The 21,242-nt window shown below is 37.1% G+C and overlaps 1 protein-coding gene across 3 annotated transcripts in view; it reads right to left on the reverse strand.

Moving 5' to 3' along the window:
• DLG2 (discs large MAGUK scaffold protein 2) overlaps nt 1–21,242 on the reverse strand; it is a 1,573,258-nt gene that overhangs the window by 1,535,378 nt on the left and 16,638 nt on the right. For all 3 annotated transcript variants that reach the window (XM_046015622.1, XM_046015636.1, XM_046015625.1), the window contains exon 2: nt 15,351–15,425. In XM_046015622.1, the coding sequence (XP_045871578.1) occupies nt 15,351–15,425 (75 nt within the window). The remainder of the gene's footprint in view (nt 1–15,350; nt 15,426–21,242) is intronic.

Genomic DNA, 21,242 nt, shown 5'->3' on the forward strand with positions numbered 1-21,242 from the left:
GAGGAAATCCCCAGACTAGGGATTGATGGAGAGAAAGGGAGTAATTTTCTATATATTCTACTATTGCATGAGATCTCTTACGTTCTGTATAGTACTTTGCCCTCTTTAGGGATGGTCTTGTAATTACCATTCTTTTGACTTAGTATTTTATGCTTGAAAAACATACATTTAAGGAAAGCCACTCATAAAATCAACGCTCAGAAAAAAGTACTTTTAACAATGGAGGAAAAGCAAGTCAGTAGCTTCAAGCAACACCATCAATCATAAGAGAAGGAAATGAACAATGTACTGGAGCTTATGTACATCATCTCATTTGATCAATATACACGGCTCAAAGAGGTGAAGAATATTCCCAAATTCAGTAAATGCAGTCCCAGGTAACTCCAAAGCCCATGCTCTTTCCAGTGTGTTTTAAGTAGTACAACCAAGGATAAAACCTAAGTACTCTGACTTTGCAGGACCACGTCAGGGAAGATTGTCCCCTTCCACAATCCAGTTTTCTTCTCAGATTTTGTGGGCTGAACTGATGTGGACTGAATTAAATGAGATTCTTTTGTTGGTGTCTTATAGGTTTTCTTATGAGCTGCAAGTTTTCAGAGAGTCATAAAACTTCCATTCTATGTACATTTTAGAAAACTGCTTTTGGACAAAGACTTTGGACATTAAGTTTTAGCTCAGAATGCATTTTTGCTTCCAAGTTATAAATAGAGTACAACTTTTTAATGAAAATGCTGAATCCTAAAGAACAATAAGAACGATGGTATATGACCAAATCCATTGTAGAAACAAACTAATTCTTTCAACAGAGTAAGTATTAGCATCTTTAGAGAGAGGCTATTTATAGGATATGCTTAATTAAGTTGTGGATATTAAATTATGCAAAATTTTTACTTTACCAAAATGCAATATAAAATAGCCATTAAGATCAAGTAGCAATTTTTTTCAGTAGATTGGAAAATTTAGCCAATCCAGACTTGAGTGGCATTGATTTCTTTAATGAGATGTTTGTTCTGGGTTGGTTAAAAATATATGGGTCAGTAAATAAAATATTCAAATGTTTGTATACATTTTCCCTTGCTGCTATAATGGAAGGGTAATTGTTATAAAATCTGCTTGTTCTCCCACTCTAATCATGCTCAGGTGCGGTTTTGATTAGGTGCATTTGTTGTACCTTTTGTTCCTGAAGCCAATCCATCAATCCAGACTAGAAGGGACTGTTTTTATGAGGCAGTCATGGACTATGCTGCCTGCTGCGAATAGGACCTCCTTGAGGAGCTGCAGCAATTAATATTCCATTTCTGTGTCAAGTGCTGTTACAAGTTTTCTTTGGGCCAAAGTTTGTCCAAACATTTTGTACAATGTCCAAACATTTTGTACATTCCACAGAGATCTGGGTTAGCTGGAGGCTGCTTCAAAAGGTTTGTCATTGACACCTGTTCTGTACTGGTCATAGGAAGTTGGTTGTTGCTACAGACATGGCCTTGTCAAATGGCTTCCCCTGTTTGGACTACCTGAGGCTAAATCTAAATGAGGCAAGCCTGAACAGGGGATGAACACAATCAGAAGGGCAGCACAGAAAGCTGGAATCGTAAGCAGGCACAAGGACATCTTTGGCAAAAACACTTCCTTACCTTTTTTTTTTTTTAATAATTCAGGCATTTAAATAATAATTCCTTGTTGTTATTCCTTGGATTTCTAGGTTCATTATAAAGCCAATGATTTTTTTGTAATGTTCCCAAAAAGGACAGAGAATAAATATCTATTATTATATTAAATTAAAAAACTAAAATTAAAATTAAAAAATTAAAATGCCTAAAATCATTACTACTCCGTAAAGTACACTTTTATTTACATGTTACACGATCTTTGTTTAAAGGCTAAAGTTGTGTGAAATAACCATACCCTGAATATTGTTTTGGAAAAACTCTTTAGGGGAACATGCACAGTATGGGGTTTCCAAGATGGGATTGTTCACTAGGAAGAGCTGTTATTCTTCATTCATATCTGTAGCTGGTCTATGAAGAGATACCAACACCCACATCAAGAGCACTCAATGATGTCTGTGTTTGTCCTGTAGTGATCTAAGAACACTGAATAAAAGGGAATAGTAAGACAGCTAGGGAGAAATACTCTGGACAGTTTGTAAGACATGTATGTCTTTGTTTCTAGAAAAAACAAGAGAGATTCCATCATAGTTGCACTGGACTTAGCACATCATAACCAAAGCAATCATGCGTGTTCTTCCCCACTCAGGGATCGAACCAACTGTCCCATAATACTCTTCAGGAATTCAATTAGCCAAAATAAGTACAGCAATAGCTCTGAGTTCAGAAATGACTTCCAAAGGTACAGAAATCACTGTCAAAAAAAAAATCAAACTTTATGTTTAAAAAATTAACTGATTTAATTTTTTAAAATTAAAAATTTAATTTTAAATTAAATTTAAATGGGTGGCTCAGTCAGTTAAGCGTCTGCTTTCAACTTGGGTCAGGATCCCAGGGTCCTGGGATTGAGTCCCACATTGGGCTCTTTGCTCAGTGGGGAACCTGCTTCTCCACCTGCCTGCCACAACCCCTACTTGTGTGCTCTTTCTCTCTCTCTTTCTCTGACAAATAAATAAAAACAAAATCTTTTAAAAAATTAACTCATTTAAACATTCAAGACACATACCTTTCAATTACATCTTCCAATATCTGAGCTAAGTTAAAGGTAGGCCAAGCTGTCAGAGAGTTCATTGCTCAAGTGCCATGTAACCATTTTCATAGTTCTCTAGTGCTGATAATAATAATGCCATAATAATAAAATTAACATGTATTGAGGATCTATTATGGGCCAGACACTGATTTAAGCATACTGCATATATTGTCTTTAATTCTTCAAATAATCTTGCAAGGTAGGTATCTATTACTATTTTCATTTCACAAATTAGTAAAGTGAGATAAAAAGATGTTGAAATGATTACTCAAAGTTCACATGGCTAGCAAAAGCAGGGAGATGTGTTTGACTCCAAAACTTATGACCCTACTACTATGAAACACTCCCTTCTTGAGTGATGAGTGAAAAGTTTAGTAGCAAGAATGTTAGCTTACAAAGCCTACGTAATGTCAATACATGCCAATGCCTCACACTGTTAAAAATCAAGGACAGTACAACACCCAACACAAATCTTTTACACATCACCAGGGATCCCTGTTTTGCTGTCAGTCTCCCTCCCCAACTCAACACCATCTTTGTCTCCACCATAAACTCAAGCCAATACCTCAGTTACTTAAGTTGGAAAAGAGAGGAACCCACTATCCTGAGAGTGTGTACAAGATGAAACATGCCAGCTCATCTATCAAAACTATCAAAGAAAGAGATGTTTACAAACACGAATCTACCAGAGAATTAAAATTCATCCATTGAAATATCATATGTTTTTGTTTATTTTGAAAAAAATTTTAGATAGGCAATTTTTAAGTAGCCTACAGTTAGATATCATAAAAGTAATTAGTGTTCAAAGAATTGGAGATAATTATAGGTGGGGGGGTTTCTGTGTTGGCTCAAGGCCAACATTTATAAATATCAGTTAAAATATTACATTGTAATATACCAATGCCCCCACCACTGAATTATCTCATAGGATTTGAAAGCTTGTGCTTGCTTTTACCATTTCTTTTCTCACTGTTGGCTGCAGCATCCCTTGGCTGCTAATATACCAGGTTTTAGTAATGCCCTCTCCTGAATTTCCACACACCTGTTCTACTTATCTGGATCCTACCTAATGGGTTAGCCATGATTATTAGAAATGTATCTAAATAGACTCTGAAATAAGGTATTATGGGTCTCTCATGTTCAAACACACATGCCTGAGAAGCAAGCATTAAGAAGCAAGCATTAAGAAGGTCGTAGAATAAAATTAAAGGCATCCAAATTGGTAAAGAAGAAGTCAAACTATCACTCTTCGCAGATGATATGATACTATATGTGGAAAACCCAAAAGACTCCACTCCAAAACTGCTAGAACTGGTACAGGAATTCAGTAAAGTGTCAGGATATAAAATCAATGCACAGAAATCAGTTGCATTTCTGTACACCAACAACAAGACTGAAGAAAGAGAAATTAAAGAGTCAATCCCATTTACAATTGTACCCAAAACTATAAGATACCTAGGAATAAACCTAACCAAAGAGACTAAGAATCTATACACAGAAAATTATAAAGTACTCATGAAAGAAATTGAGGAAGACACAAAAAAATGGAAAAATGTTCCATGCTCCTGGATTGGAAGAATAAATATTGTGAAAATGTCTATGCTACCTAAAGCAATCTACACATTTAATGCAATCCCTATCAAAATACCATCCATTTTTTTCAAAGAAATGGAACAAATAATCCTAAAATTTATATGGAACCAGAAAAGACCTCGAATAGCCAAAGGAATATTGAAAAAGAAAGCCAAAGTTGGTGGCATCACAATTCCGGACTTCAAGCTCTATTACAAAGCTGTCATCATCAAGACACCATGGTACTGGCACAAAAACAGACACATATATCAGTGGAACAGAATAGAGAGCCCAGAAATCGACCCTCAACTCTATGGTCAACTCATCTTCGACAAAGCAGGAAAGAATGTCCAATGGAAAAAAGACAGCCTCTTCAATAAATGGTGCTGGGAAAATTGGACAGCCACATGCAGAAAAATGAAATTGGACCACTTCCTTACACCACACACGAAAATAGACTCCAAATGGATGAAGGACCTCAATGTGAGAAAGGAATCCATCAAAATCCTTGAGGAGAATGCAGGCAGCAACCTCTTCGACCTCAGCCGCAGCAACATCTTCCTAGGAACAACGGCAAAGGCAAGGGAAGCAAGGGCAAAAATGAACTATTGGGATTTCATCAAGATCAAAAGCTTTTGCACAGCAAAGGAAACAGTTAACAAAACCAAAAGACAACTGACAGAATGGAAGAAGATATTTGCAAACGACATATCAGATAAAGGGCTAGTATCCAAAATCTATAAGGAACTTAGCAAACTCAACACCCAAAGAACAAACAATCCAATCAAGAAATGGGCAGAGGACATGAACAGACATTTCTGCAAAGAAGACATCCAGATGGCCAACAGACACATGAAAAAGTGCTCCACGTCACTCGGCATCAGGGAAATACAAATCAAAACCACAATGAGATATCACCTCACACCAGTCAGAATGGCTAAAATGAACAAGTCAGGAAATGACAGATGCTGGAGAGGATGTGGAGAAAGGGGAACCCTCCTCCACTGTTGGTGGGAATGCAAGCTGGTGCAACCACTCTGGAAAACAACATGGAGGTTCCTCAAAATGTTGAAAATAGAACTACCCTATGACCCAGCAATTGCACTACTGGGTATTTACCCTAAAGATACAAACATAGTGATCCGAAGGGGCACGTGTACCCGAATGTTTATAGCAGCAATGTCTACAATAGCCAGACTATGGAAAGAACCTAGATGTCCATCAACAGATGAATGGATAAAGAAGAGATGGTATATATACACAATGGAATACTATGCAGCCATCAAAAGAAATGAAATCTTGCCATTTGCGACGACGTGGATGGAACTAGAGCATATCATGCTTAGTGAAATAAGTCAATCGGAGAAAGACAACTATCATATGATCTCCCTGATATGAGGACATGGAGAAGCAACATGGGGGGGTAGGGGGATAGGAGAAGAATAAATGAAACAAGATGGGATTGGGAGGGAGACAAACCATAAATGACTCTTAATCTCACAAAACAAACTGGGGGTTCCTGGGGGGAGGTGGGATTGGGAGAGGGGGAGCGGGCTATGGACATTGGGGAGGGGAGGCGAACCATAAGAGACTATGGACTCTGAAAAACAACCTGAGGGTTTTGAAGGGTCAGGGGTGGGAGGTTGGGGCAACCTGAGGGTTTTGAAGGGTCAGGGGTGGGAGGTTGGGGGAACAGGTGGTGGGTAATGGGGAGGGCACGTTTTGCATGGAGCACTGGGTGTTGTGCAAAAAGAATGAATACTGTTACGCTGAAAAAATAAATAAAATGGAAAAAAAAAAAAGAAGGTCGTAGAATAGATAGTAGTCGGTAAATGGGCTGTGAACATTGAGATATTGATTTAGTCCACTTCAACACATTTTTGTTTACTTCTAAATGGTTCTCAGTTTATACTACATAATTGAGGTTGCTGGATTCTAAATAAGTAAAAATTCAGTAAATACAGCTGAAGCTCCTTTAAGTCGATGGCAGAGAGAACAAATATTCAATTCTTTCTGGGATTTTTCTAGATACAGAAACTAAAGGCCTTCAATTGGAAAATCCACAGATCCATCACATTAGAGCATTTTGTATTCTTAATAATTTATAAATTATTGAATCACCCTATTTTATATTAGTATCCCACTACAAACCTGTGAAAAATAATGTTGTAGCTTATAGCTCTATCATGGAAGATCTCTGAGTAACCATTGCATATTCAGTTCCTATATCAAATGATGAAACCAAGAAGGGAAATAAAGTCTAGCAATCCTCTTAAAGAAAACCCATTGTTTAAAATTCCTTTAGTTCTGAACAGAAGGACATAACTAAATTTCTGAATATATTTATAACTCTGTTTACATAGTGGTTATCCACATGGATTTTCCAAATAAATAAGATTAGAAATCCTGACAGTCTTGTGAAGGAAAACCTTCAAATATGCTACTATGGCTGCCAAGATGGTTGTCCAACAATGTAAAGTCGCCCAGCTCTGCAATGCACAGAATCTTCATGACACCTTCTATGATACAACACACAGTTAATAAAATACCAATCTCTTCTGAATTCATTAATTTTCACAGCAAACTCAAAGAGCATCTGTTTGCTTAGGAGAGATAATGAATTATGCCATAAATGGGAAAAGACTGGGTACCTAAAAGACTCACCTAGCTTCCCTCTGTGCTGAATGTGGGGTGCAAAAAAAAGATATTTCACTTCTCTGAGCTTCAGTTTTCTCATCTGTCAAACCAAAGAGCTATCTTTTGGCAAAGTCAGGTGGGGATTATGACTAGGGAGATTATGCTTTCAGGAATCCTAGAAAAGTTCTGCTTAATGTTCTCAATAGAAGGGCAAACATTCTTAGAGCAGATTAAAACTTGTATTATGCTCTAATGTGATGGATCTGTGTTAAAAACAAATATCAAAACATACAAATCTCCCTCTTTCTTTTTTTTTTAAGATTTTATTTCTTTATTTGACACAGAGAGAGAGAGAGATCATAAGTAGGCAGAGCAGGAGGCAGACAGAGAGGGGGAAGCAGGCTTCCTGCTGAGCAGAGAGCCCTATGCGGGGCACAATCCCAGGACCCTGAGATCATGACCTGAGCCGAAGGCAGGGGCTTAACCCACTGAGCAAACCAGGTGCCCCATAAACTCCCCCTTTCATGACAAAAACCCTCAAAAGACTAGAAATAGAACGGAACTCCATTCTGGTAAAAGACATCTATTACACACACACACACACACACACACACACACACACACACAGAGAGAGAGAGAACTAACATCCTATTTAATAATGAAACAAGAATACTTTCCCCTAAAATCAAAAACAAGTCAAGAATGTCTGTTCTTTCCAACTCTAAATAGTGAAATGAATACTCTAGCCAAGGCAGTTGGGCAAGAAAATGAAATAAGTGGAATCCAAATCGGAAAGGAAGAAGTAAAACTATCTCTTTTTGCAGATGGCATGATCTTATATATAGAAAATCCCAAGGAATTCACTAAAAAGCTCTTATAACTAATAGTTACAGCAATGTTTCAGGGTACAATATTACTAAGCAAAAACTGATTGTATTTCCATACACTAGCAATGGCCAACCCAAAATGAAATTAAAAAAACAATCCCATTTATAATAGCATCACAAAAAAGAGAAGGTAGAAAGAGGTAGGTGTAGGCACAGAATCAGTTAAGTTGGTTAAAGTTGGAATTCTTAGGAAATATTCAAAGGTACAGAAAGAGGAAGCTGGGGACACTGGACATAAAATTTGCTGACTTCATTTTTACTGTGGGCCTGCCTATTGCTCGTAGATGGTTACCTATCATCCTTCCACTTAGCTTCTTAGATCTTGGTAGCGCCTCAGGACTTGCAACCTTCTTTTCTTTGACCAAAGCATGCAGGGTACCTGTTTGCCTGACTTCTGTTTTGTACTCTATGTCGTTTTTATGGGTGCTCACTGGGAATACCCTTTCATCTCTCCCATGAACCAATGCCCACCCAACCCCTCCATACTATGGACTTCCTTTCTGGGCATGTTTCAGAAATCACTGTAAGAAATTTATCTGATATAAGTATTGCAGTTCCCAACATACTCTAGAAACAAGTATATATCCAAAGTACTTTATAAGGGCCAGAAGAGAGAGAAAAAAGGAAGGTATCTATCATGTCTAATCTTCCTCATACTTCCCTTGATTTAAAGCACTTGACTACAGCAAAATTGGAATCAAGGACATTCTGCAGAGTTCACATTTCTTAAAGTGCATTGTGATTTTTCTAAGATTATTTGCCCTCTAGATTCTTTTCTAACCCCATGGCTACCACCCGGATGGCCAGATGCACTCTAATCCCAGTGCAGACCAAGTTAAGGCCCTATACTCTGCCATTTTCCACAATTTTCTGAAAACTGTGATCATCTGATAATGTCCTGACTTTCTGTTCTATAAGGGGACTGCTAATGGTATGAAAACCTTGCTATAAAAAATAAAAATTGTATCCGGTCTTTGGAAAGACAATACTCATCAAAGTCATCCTGGGTGTGATTTCCCAGCAGCTGAGTTAGCCCAGCGGGTGCTGTGTTCATAGGAATTCTGGAAGCACCCAGAGAGCAGATACAACATTATTTATTTTATGACTTGGTTGGATGTCTCTGAGTGCCACGGTCTGGGTTTTATGTGGGTTGTATACAAAATGAGGTCACACAGTGAACTGTAGAGAAAAAATTAGAAGTGGGGAAGGAGCTACAAAATCAGGAGGAAAAATCTTTAGATTACTATACCATTGCTTATGCACATTGTATTAACTGGCTTCAATTAGAGTGACTGATTCTGACTAGGTAACGTCAGGCAGTCTGAGAGAACACGCTGAAATAATTAACACGTTAAATGAACATCTCTTCTGGTTTTTTTGGGCGAATGTCTGTTTTTATTGATTTCCCATAGAAGAGAAAAATTACTTTCATAATCTAGAGAGACACAGTAGGGAAATGTTAAAATGATTTAAATTAAAAGGAGTATCCAACTCTACTCTTCAAAAATGGTCTTTGTAACTCAGAATATAAACATCTCTTGTTAATATGACACTCCTACATCATCAGCTCCTGCCTGTCAAAGAGCAAAATGTTTCTTTTCAAAAGCTTCAGAATTTCTGCTTTCAGAGTCTTAAAAAAAAGATGTTTATTAACTCCTAGAACTTTTCTCTGACCCGGCCTAAATCCTTTTCCAAAGAAAGGATCCTCCTAAATAAATTCAAATAAATAGCCCTAAATTAACAACTACTTACCGCCTATTTTTTATGTTCCTCACCAATTCATCCTGCCCCACTCACTTCCTTCTGGGATGACCTATCCTTTTCTTTTTTTCTCTTACCACTCACCAAGCAATGGCTACATGCCAGGTTCTATGTTAACACTTTCTATGCATTATCTCATGTAAATCTCAAAATACCCTGTTACAGATGAGAGAAGGAGGGAGACAAACCATAAGAGACTCAATCTCACAAAACAAACGAAGGGTTGTGGGGGGAATGGGGGGGAAATGGGTTATGGACATTGGGGAGGGTATGTGCTACGGTGAGTGCTGTGAAGTATGTAAACCTGACAACTCACAGACCTGTACCTCTGGGGCTAATAATACATTGTATGTTAATAAAAGATAAAAAATTAAAAAATATATCCTGTTGCTTGTATAAATTCAAGAAAGAATAAGTAAAATGTCTGAGGTCACATGACTAGTAAGTGGCAGAGTTTGTATTTTAACACAAATCTTAATCAGTTTTAAAGTTTGCATATTTAATTATTAACAAATATTGCATTTTCTGTCTTCCAAAATCCATCTTGAAGCAAACCTCCATCTCCATTCTGTACATTCATAGCTTTTTCTTTTTTTGAGAGAGAGCTGAGTGCGGGGAGGGGCAGAAAGAGAAGGCAAGACTCTTAAGCAGACTCCATGCTCAGTACAGAGCCTAACACAGGGTTCAATTGTACATCCCTAAGATCATGACCTGTAGAGAAATAAAAAAGTCAGACACTGAACCCACTAAGACACCCAGACACCCCATAGCATTTTGTCTTAGCATTTTATAGCATGTATTATCCAGCATAATGATTTTTTAAATGTATTGTTTCCTGCTTTATCTTAAAGAATGCAAGGGTTTATAACTTAGAAAATGTACTCAGCAAATACTTTTTAAATGAGTAGATGAAAGTTGATGTAGTCAGAATGCAGCGTTCTAATTTGCAAATGTTAACATGATTTTTGAAAATACTTCACATATCTATTTATGGTTGAATATTATATAACAAGAGAGATATACAGGTATAACAATATTCACGATAATCTCTATAACAGCAGGAACTTTTGGAAACTTCTCTCATTGCATTATTTTTAAAGTATGCAAATATGCAGAGAAACAAAGTGATTAATGTAGACAAGTCATATGTATTTACATATCATATTCCAAACAATAAAATCATATATTACAGTCATTTCTAAGTAATGCCCAATAACTAACTTTCATTCCTGAAAGTGAACAATTCCGTGCATAAGCCATAACCACACTGAGTGGTCTGGAGATTTAGGCCCTGAAATGTAGCAGCCACTCAAGTCTCCTGCAGTTGGTAGAATCTAAGGTTCTTAGTTTCTAAGCACCAGAAACTAATTCTTAGCCTAGTTCACTCCAGATTCAGAGATCAGCCTGTTTTCACCTGAGTCCCAGAACCAATGGGTCTCTTTCATTTGCTTGTAAGTGGCAGGGGTTCAGGTAACCACTGCTCATATTCATTTGACCGTATGACCCAATTAAATTTAAAGCATAGAAGTGAAGAAGGATATCGTTCTAGTCCTTAATGTAGCCATACAGGGGAGAAATTAAAAAATAAAACTGTCATGCTTTCTGTTAGGGAAGATATTTTATTTACGGTTATTCAAAAAGTATAAATATGTCCATGTTTCTGTATAATTACTGAAGGTAAAATTTCTATTCATTTTGAACCCTAATTTGTGAAAGTTAATCCTGGCTAAAAGGAAAAGTCTTTAAAATACCCCTTGGTTCCATTGTTACAGAGGTGTGGAGTGCCAAAAAAAAGAGAGCATCTAGGAAGAGACTAAGCAAATAGTAATAGAAGCCATTTTCAAGGCAACATGGAGCTGGTGACAGGCATTTGCAGAGCAATTTGCAGAGAGAAGCATTCTTAAGAAAACCAATGATAAAAGCTCCGCACTTAAAATGAACCTGGGGCAAATGCACACACAAAGACCGAGACGTTTTCGGAAAAAGTAATAAAGCCCAATTATAAGGATACAATCATTTCAGAGCAAAGCACCAAGGAACAATAATAGAGCACTGGGGAGAAAAATGTAGGAAGCAATCAAGTAAACTTAAAAATGCACAAAGATAACAGACTATCTATTAGCAATGTAAGTATGTATTAATTTATTTATAACTTGCTTCAGTCAATGAAGGATTTGAGACAGACAAAACATTCTCTTAAACACAGGAGGCTAAGATTTTTCTATTTCCTGAGAGATGAGAAAATGGGAATTAATAAAAGGACTATACATTTTATACGTATTTTTGTTTTATAAATATGCTTATGCTAGTTGTATAGTTAATTATTCATATTTCTAATTTTATTATGTGGAGCAAGTCATTACCAAATTATTCTTTGGTCATTTTTTATGTACCCAAGTGTTGTATATAATTAGATACTTGGAATAAATAGAAATAGACTATTTCTATTATTAAATAAACTACTGAAAATTCTCAAAATCTCAGTGTTCTCAGTGTTTCTTCCTGTGTGTGACTACCACTCAGTATGTAAACTCTATTGGGAGCTTCACTTCATAAGTGCTGCTGACTAGGGGTATTAGTTAAGGTGAGTTTTTTTTTTCCTTCTTTAGTCGCAAATTAAAAAAAATTTACAGGGGAGCCTGGGTGGCTCAGTGGGTTAAGCCTCTGTCTTGGGCTCAGGTTATGACCTCAGAGTCCTGGAATCGTGAAATCGAGCCCCGTATCAGGCTCTCTGCTCAGCAGGGAGCCTGCTTCCCTCTCTCTCTCTGCTTACTTGTGATCTCTCTCTCTGTGTCAAATAAATAAGTAAAAATCTTTTTTAAAAAATTACACTTCTGGGGTGCCTGGGTGGCTCAGTGGGTTAAAGCCTCTGCCTTCAGCTCAGGTCATGATCCCGGGTCCTGGAATCGAGCCCCACATCGGGCTCTCTGCTCAGCGGGGAGCCTGCTTCCTCCTCTCTCTTGCCTGCTTGTGATCTCTGTCTATCAAGTAAATAAATAAAATCTTTAAAAAAAAATTACACTTCCCCAAATAAACAAAATAAAAACAAAATCTAGAATAAATTGGGGGGGGGGATGTAACTTACTGATTATCAGCAGATGATTGGGACCTTTTCATAAAATCAAAGAGAGATTTGAGTAAGCAGAATCTCAGAAGGACAGGTATAGAGCAGGCCTAAGGATTTCAGCAGCTGAGGTTCACAGATGATTTTCCAAACTATTGTCATTTGTATGATTCAATACTATTGAATATCAATTTGGTATCTCTCTAGTACATATTCTAAATTCCCAGGAGAGAGAATCCAACTGGCCCAAGTGAGATGAGATATTTACCCCTAGATCAGTCAGGCATGGCCAGGAACAGATTTACATAGCCCAAACACGGATCTTGAAAGCCTACCTTTGTGGATCAGGGTTACTTATAGAGAAAACAGAATCATTATGAGTTGTCAACTCCTCTGGAAAGTGTCTGCCCCACTGGGAAATGTAATTACTTTTAAATAAACAGCAAAGGAAATCTATGAAACCAGCAGCTCTTAATTCCACAGCAGAAACAAGAAGAAACATCTTTCTGATGTTCTCACCTGACCACAGAATTGAGAATCAGACTATTTGGCATTTCTGACGTGTGCTCTTCAGGAAGAGTCTTAAATGTAGTCATCTACTTAGTCACAAATTTTCTATAACAGAAAGACCTAATCTGGGATTTCCAGATCCTACAGGGTCCAACTCTAAGGTAATAATAAAAGAAGTATTATTTTTAATAATCCAAAAGACATAATTCTAATAATGGATTTACTTGCCATAAGACTGCACAAAATAACTAAAATGTCAAATTCTGTTTTGGGGCCTGAAATTATCAGTGTTGTAAAGGATCAGCTAATAATCAGAATTTTTTTTTTTAAAGATTTTATTTATTTTTTGTCAGAGAGGGAAAGGGCACAAGTAGGCAGAGTGGCAGGCAGAGGCAGAGAGAGAAGCAGACTCCCTGTTGAGCAAGGAGCCCCATGTAGGACTCGATCCCAGGACACTGGGATCATGACCTGAGCTGAAGGCAGCCACTTAACCCACTGAGCCACCCAGGCATCCCCTAATAAGAATTCTTTCTAGTGTTATATATTGATTGTCTTTGATAAAATGGGAATACTATCTTATTTATCTTCATACTTCCAGCAACAGTCATAGCACCTGACACAGCTGAATCAAACCACTAAATCTGGCTTAGGTTGAAACAAAATTCCTTAAAACACATTCTCAATCATACTCTGTGCAGGAAAAGTATAAAATGACCCTTGAAGGTAAGAAATGGAAACCACCCACCCAAGAAGGTAAAACAGTACAATTATTCCTCTTCATCAATAAATATAAGAGCTGTAGATAATTTAATAAAACTTACTAAAGAGGAAGTCAACAGACTGAAGTCTCATTTACTGAACTTGTTCTCACAGAGCACCTACCACATACCAGGGATTTACCTAGGCACAGGTATACCAGGACCCTGAATAGCACCCAGTCTCTGCTGAAATAGACATACGAATCAGTAATTATGAGATAATATCACCAGGGATACGGTAGAAGGAGTGACTGATGAAGAAACAGAATTATAAAAACTCATCCTTTCTCTGGCATCAGCAGAGTCCCTTAGCATGCACGCCCCTCTGACCATCTGCTCTCACAAGTGTGACATTTTTATTCTCCAAGCCTCCAGCAAGTCTGGGCTGTCTCTGCACTGCAGGAATGCCTCCAAAATTTAGCTACACCCTCTCTCCTTCATTGAAAGTGATCCCACCTTCTCCTCCTTCCATAGATAAACAAAAACAAGAGGCTTCATGCTCTTACGAATCAGAGTGAAAAGTAGGCTCCCCAGACCTACTGCATTAGAAAGCACTCCTAAGTCACTCTATGATAGCCCAGCTTCACCTTCCAGCAGCTTGTATAGCAACAATATATGACGGTATTTAAGAAGCTCTGCATATCATTTTACATTGCTTGCACAGTGGGTCAAATGAGGGGAATGCCTGAAAAGTAATTTTCAAATTCCTTGTCTCCAACACACACAAATTACTTTATAACAGGCAAACTGTCAGTTACAGTACACACATTCCCCAAAGGAACCATTGTCACATCTATCAGGCAAAGCACGTATGGGAGAATATCATACAAATCAGCCACTTCTTCACTGACTTTTCTTTACAGTGTAGTAGAATGAGTTCATGAAAAGAGTCAGGGTGTCTGGGATCTATTCCCAGCTTTACAGTTGATACACTATTCTTACTCCCTTTGCATTTAAATCTCCCATTGGTAACACAGGGATAATGACATAGTACCTGTTTGTTTCTAAGGCACTTGAAAATTCTCTGATAGAAGATTTCACACAAATGCAGAGACCATTATTATACCAGAAAGACTTGAAAATTGGAAATCCGTGTACTCATCACTATTAAATAGTCAACACAACAATGACAGAAGAGAAAGCATCCTTCTCTAAAGCAACTAAAATCAAGTATTGCTGAATATGCAGCTACTGAAAAAAATACCTGTGCAAATATACTCATTTTAATGACTGTCCGTCTAAATCTAAATCATCAATAATCCATTTAAATAAATCCTTGGCAAATTATCCTGACTCAAAAAACAAAACAAAACAAAACAAAACATAAATCCCTGATCACAGATATTTCTTACAATGCAGAGCTTTCTGGGGAAAAAAAAATCTTTCTAGAATCTCAAGAAGGATTCTAGCCCATTCCACCAAGGTTGTTCCAAAATCTAAAAATAATTCTCCTTTAATCACACTTACAGTACAGTGGTGGACAGGCATCCAAGCAGGGGCTTCCACTGAACAATTCTGGGCTGGGCATTTGCCTTGGTTTTGCTGCAAATAAGTAAAAGTGATTGTTATATCTTATATATTATATATTATGTGTAGCAATATATACAAGCTGCCATATCCATCATCAATATGTTTATTACATTATTTGCAAGTATAGGAGAAGCTTTTGAGAATGATTTTTTGGTGCAGTACTGCAGAAAACTAGGTATGTAATTTCTACTCTTATTAGGGCATAAGAAATCATTCTTTGCTTTTCCTATTACTCTAAGGACTGGATTTTGGGCACTAAGCTTCCTCAGCAAGTGGCCTTTCAGGCCCCCACAGGACCAATCTGAGAACCCTCTTAACCCAGAGGCAAAACTGGTCTTCTCTCCTTTGGGCTTCCAGACAACACTGATACACACTGTACCCATCCATGCAAGATCACTTTAGTCAAGGTACAGATAGACTTGTTTACCTGTTTCTCCTTCCTGATTGTGAGCTAGTGGTGATGATTCTCTCTAGAGCATTTCATAGAACCCCAGAATGTACAGTCGTTACAGAACAGATCTTAGAGGTCTTTCTTGTCACAACAGAAAATGAGGTGCAAAGAAATCAAACACGGAACATGGAGATTTGACACTGTAAGCCATTTGCCAGGCACTTCTTCTTACATAAGGTATTTATCTCTAGCTAACCTATTCTTTTTTATAACTCTTATAAATTATTTCTAATTGGCTTTTTAGAAAGAATGAAGTGCTTCATTTTCACTAATAATACACCTCCATCCCTGTAATAATAAGAACAGATTAGTGTTAAAAAAGGGGAGAAGGTGATTCAAATAACACATCTTTTACCTTTTATTTATTTTATTCTACACTCAATTATAATATAAACAGACTAATAATAATGTTACCAATAGTCATTAAAAAACCTAGCTGTGATTTATTGAGCTACTAAATATGCTGAAGATGGTTCTAGATCCATTATTTTATCACTGGTCACCAAAACAAGTATAGATAGCAGCATTATCGAACCCATTCTACAGGGGAATAAACTGAGGCTCAGAGAGGCTAAGCAACTTGCCTAAAAGCTACCCTATAAGAAAACAGCCTTGCTGGGATTGCAGCAAGAAGCTGACTGGCTCTGATGCCCATACATGTTTCCTCTGTGAGAAGCTGCCTCTGGTATTTTTCATTTTTTATCTGTTTAATGGGCCTTAAGACATGTCATCAGCTAATACATTTTCATGTTAGCAATGATCCTAACATTTCTGACCTAACTGGAATAAAATATTGAATTTAGTACTTGCACTAAGAATTATTTTTTGTGATTTATAAGCTTTTTAGAACAAACTTTATTTAGGTAATCTATTTTTAAGAGATCACTAAACTCTAAAGTGCTGTTTGAGTGATTATTGATAAAGTCACCATAAAAATACACTTAGGCCATCAATCCCCATGCTCATTTTTCTTGTTTAAATAAAAATATGACATATAGTACCAATAGGGTACATAAGGTACACTCAACCGACGTCAGATGACCACAATTTCAAGCTAAGCTCAACCATGTACTTGCTGTAATAAGCTGGTCTGAGTTTTGGTAGTCACATCTGTGAAACAGTGTTAGTATCTCATCTTATTCATACAAATATTATTAGATGATACATATAAATTTACCCCAAATTGTAACCATAATCTGCAAGGGTGTTAATAGAACACACAAAGTAACAGGACAATCTTATCTTCCTTTTCTGATAGCCTAAGCCAGATAAATAAATATAATTTATCTACATATGAGCTTAAGCTTTTTGAAATTTGAAAATATTATTAAAATACTCGTTAGGACATGTGGGTGGCTCAGTTGGTTAAGCAGCTGCCTTTGGCTTGGGTTATGACCTCAGGGTCCCAGGATCCAGCAGGCTGCCTCCTCAGAGGAGAGCCTGCTTCTTCCTCTCCTTCTGAGCTCCCTCTGCATGTGCTCTCTCTCTCTGTGTCAAATAAATAAATAAAATCTTTTAAAAATTTAAAAATTAAAATGCTAGTTATTATTATGATAGAGAACAAACTGAGGGTTGATGGAGGGAGATTGTAGGGGATGGGCTAAATGTGTTATGGGTATTAAGGAGGACACTTGTTATGACAACCACTGGGTGTTGTATATAAATGATGAATCACTAAATTCTACTCTTAAAATAAATATTACACTATATGTTAACTAGCTAGAATTTAAATCAAAACTTGGACCCAAAAAACTAGTTATTAGTTATTATTTCCAATCATGAGAAATCATATCAAACAATGTTAACAGTGAGGAATGTCTCCTTTGTAATAATTTATTATTGTTATTATTATTATCAGTAGTAGTAATAACCTTGTTTCATATCTATGTTGTGTTTATTTTTATGAAGCACATGGCAAAGAGGTAAATAATAATTGAGATATGCTTGGATGGAGGAATAAAAGTACTCATAAAGTATGATGGAGCTAAAAGAAGGAGTATCTGAACTTCCAGGGATGAAGCATGTAGTAAAGAAAGATGGAAATCCGAGTAAGTCTCTCTTACTCCATTACTACCTGAGTTTTGGATACGAAGACTTTCCCATCAGTATTTTTTTTAAGATTTTACTTATTTATTTGATAGACAGTGAGAGAGGGAATACAAGCAGGGAGTGTGGGAGAAGGAGAAGAAGTTTTCCCGCTGAGCAGGGAGCCCGATGTGGGGCTCAATCCCAGGACCCCAGGACCACGACTTGAGCTGAAGATAGACGCTTAACGACTGAGCCTCCCAGGTGCTCCCTCCACTAGTGTTTTAATCAAGCAGATTAAAAATATGATTATACAGGGGCAGACACATAAAAAGGCCTACTGAATACAGAGGCTACAGGGACTTAAAATCGTTATGCTTAGTGTGTGATGAGTAAAAAAATAAGACCAGAATATAAATTTTGGATCTTGAATTTCAGTAGTGTTTCCATTTATCCATCTGTGAAACTTTGGGAAAGTTACTTTAAAACTTGAAACCTCACTTTTCTCATGTATAAAATAAGAGGGTTTTTATTAGATCCACAACTCAATGTGGGGAGAGGAAAATGTCATTCACCTATGAATCTTTTCCAGACCTCACATTCCTCTCAAGAATTTAATATGTTCTGTCTTCCAAAGTAGTGTACCGTCCATTTGAAAACCACCATCATTCTGATCTACTGTTACCATAAGATATAGTTATTCCTCTGAGTTTGAGTTATAACAAAGGTTGAGAACTGCCAGTAGAGAATGTCTCACAAGAGCTTTCAACTCAAGTGTGGTTATTGAAAACCCTAACCTTTGGTTTACTTAAACTTTCCTTCTACTTTGAAAGAAGAAAATCTAACAGGGGTCAAGGGATTTGCCATGGTAGGTAACGTAAAGGGCTTAAAATTCTTCCTTTTTCCCTGTAAGTTTTCATTCTCCCTTTTCAATATTGTTTCTAACATTTAATGTGTTCAGAAGAGTTTAGGGTTATCACCTAATTGGAAGATCCACACCCATTACAAGGCCATTTAGAAAGAGAACTAATACTAGAGGAAAGTGCTCTTTCAACCTACCTTTCAGGTAATTCTTTTTTTTTTTTTTTTTTTTTCTCATTTAAAATTATTTAATTTGGAGAAAACATTCCAATGCCATAAATAATTATTATTATTTTTTTTCCCTTTTTATTTATTTATTTTTTTTCAGCGTAACAGTATTCATTCTTTTTGCACAACACCCAGTGCTCCAAGTCTCTCATCTTCCTTGGTTGTCTTTTTCTGACTATAATATCTTGACATATTTCATTCTGGATTATCCTGAGCAAATAAGCCAGACATGCTGGACAACTACACCTCAAACTGATTATGTAAATATGTAACTACAGAGGATTTGAGTAGTGACAAACACTTGGCAAAGAAAACTCTAAAGATTTTCTACTCAATGAATCCCATCTCTAGAAAGAGAGAGGATTTTTTTGAATATCAGCAGCTTAGTCTGTTAGAGTGCTTTGGAGTTTACAAAGTATTTATATAGACGTTTAGTCATTTAATCCTCCAAACAAGTTTGTGTGTGGCAGGGTGAGAACTGATTCATCCAAACAAAATTTTGACCTAAATGTTTCATTCAAAACAGCATGCTCTTCTAAAAGCAGAGAACAAACTGAAAGGTTCTATTGTAATAGTCATAGTAAAATGATTCTTTTAATCACAGGGTTTTTTCCTGGGCAGAGAATTGTCTTATGATAGTACTGTACATATACTCATTCATTCCTTTATCCACCACTCATTTACTGAATATGTATTATGTGGAAGATACCATGCTAGTTATATAGGCAGATATAAAATTTAGAGGCATAAAAATTTAAACAATTATTCTTTCTTCAAAGAGCTCCCAAACTTTTAAGAGATACACTATAGCATGTTACATTTTAAACAGGGTTAAAGGGATGCCTGGTGGCTCAGTCAGTTAAGTGTCCAACTCTTGATTTCAGCTCAGGTTATGATCTCAGGGTTGTGAGATTGAGCCCTGCATTGGCTTTGTGGTCAGCAGGGAGTCTGCTTCTCTTTCACTTTCTCCTCCTCTCCCTTTCCCCCTTCCCCTGCTCCTGCTCATCCTCATGCTCTCTTTCTCTCTAAAATAAATAAATAAATCTTTAAAAAAAAAAACAGGGTTATATGAGCATTCATTCATTCACATAGTTGGTCAACATTCACTGAGAAATTAGTATGTGCCAGTTACTGTATTAGGAATAAGGATATACCATGACTCAGTCTCTGTCTAAAAGAAGTTCTGAGTCTAAGGAAGACAATGACCTCATAATCATGCGATTATAAGGCAATTTATTGAGATGATATAAACAAAACATGACATGGGCCAATCAAAAAGATCTACCTCACTCATTTAGGGGGCAGGAATAAAGGATGAGAAAGGGTTAAGAAAAATCGCACAGAGAAATTTAGGACACAGGTAAGAGTACTGAACTCTAAATAAGGAAGGGCTTAACAGAGGAAATACTTCAGTTTCCAGTAAAGCTTTTAGAGGGGAAAGGATGAGGAGACAGCCTTTGAGGTAAAGGTGCACGATGTATCATCTACAATGTTGAATTAAGGATTTCTAGGACTTGGTCAGAAAGCCCCTTGGTTCTGGGTCTCAGAAACCTAGGACTAAGGGGAAAGAATTGTTCTATGCTACACAGACAGCTGACTTCTGCCTTCCTCTCATTTATCTCTACTTCACAGGGAATGCATGAACAACAGGCTGTGGGGGAAATAAGTCCTAAGAAGGAGTAGACAACCTAGGCAGATCCATTCCTGGTCCTATACAAAACACAAGAGGCTCAGGTCACCTGGATGGCTCAGTCAGTTAAGCATCTGCCTTCAGCTCAGGTCATGATCCCAGAATCAGGATGGAGTCCTGCATGGGCCTCCCTGCTCAGCAGGAAGTCTGCTTCTCCCTCTCCCCCTTACCTCTGCTTCTGCTCTCTCTCACTCTCTCTCTCTCTCTCTGCCCCCCTCTCTCAAATAAATAAACCTTCTTTAAAAAAATCCACAAGAGGCTCTCCTGAGTTAAGTCTATGGAAAAGTACTTGAGATGCCTTTCTCATCTTTTTGAAACTCTCAGGTGCTTGACAGGTGAGGAAACAGACATGAAAACATGATGTTCAAATGGTAAAACTAAGTGGTTTTTGCACAGCTGAAATAAAATGATGTGTAATAATTTTTGTGCAAATGGACTGCGAACAAGGTACTTTATAAATGTGATGAGTAATTATATTTCCAGTATTAATTATTATAAACATTAATATAATACTTAAAAATTAGTTCTTCTTTTTAAAATGATTAGAAAACACATTTTCTGACTTCTAATTCAT

Source organism: Meles meles, chromosome 8 (assembly GCF_922984935.1).
Source record: "Meles meles chromosome 8, mMelMel3.1 paternal haplotype, whole genome shotgun sequence".
NCBI lineage: Eukaryota > Metazoa > Chordata > Mammalia > Carnivora > Mustelidae > Meles > Meles meles.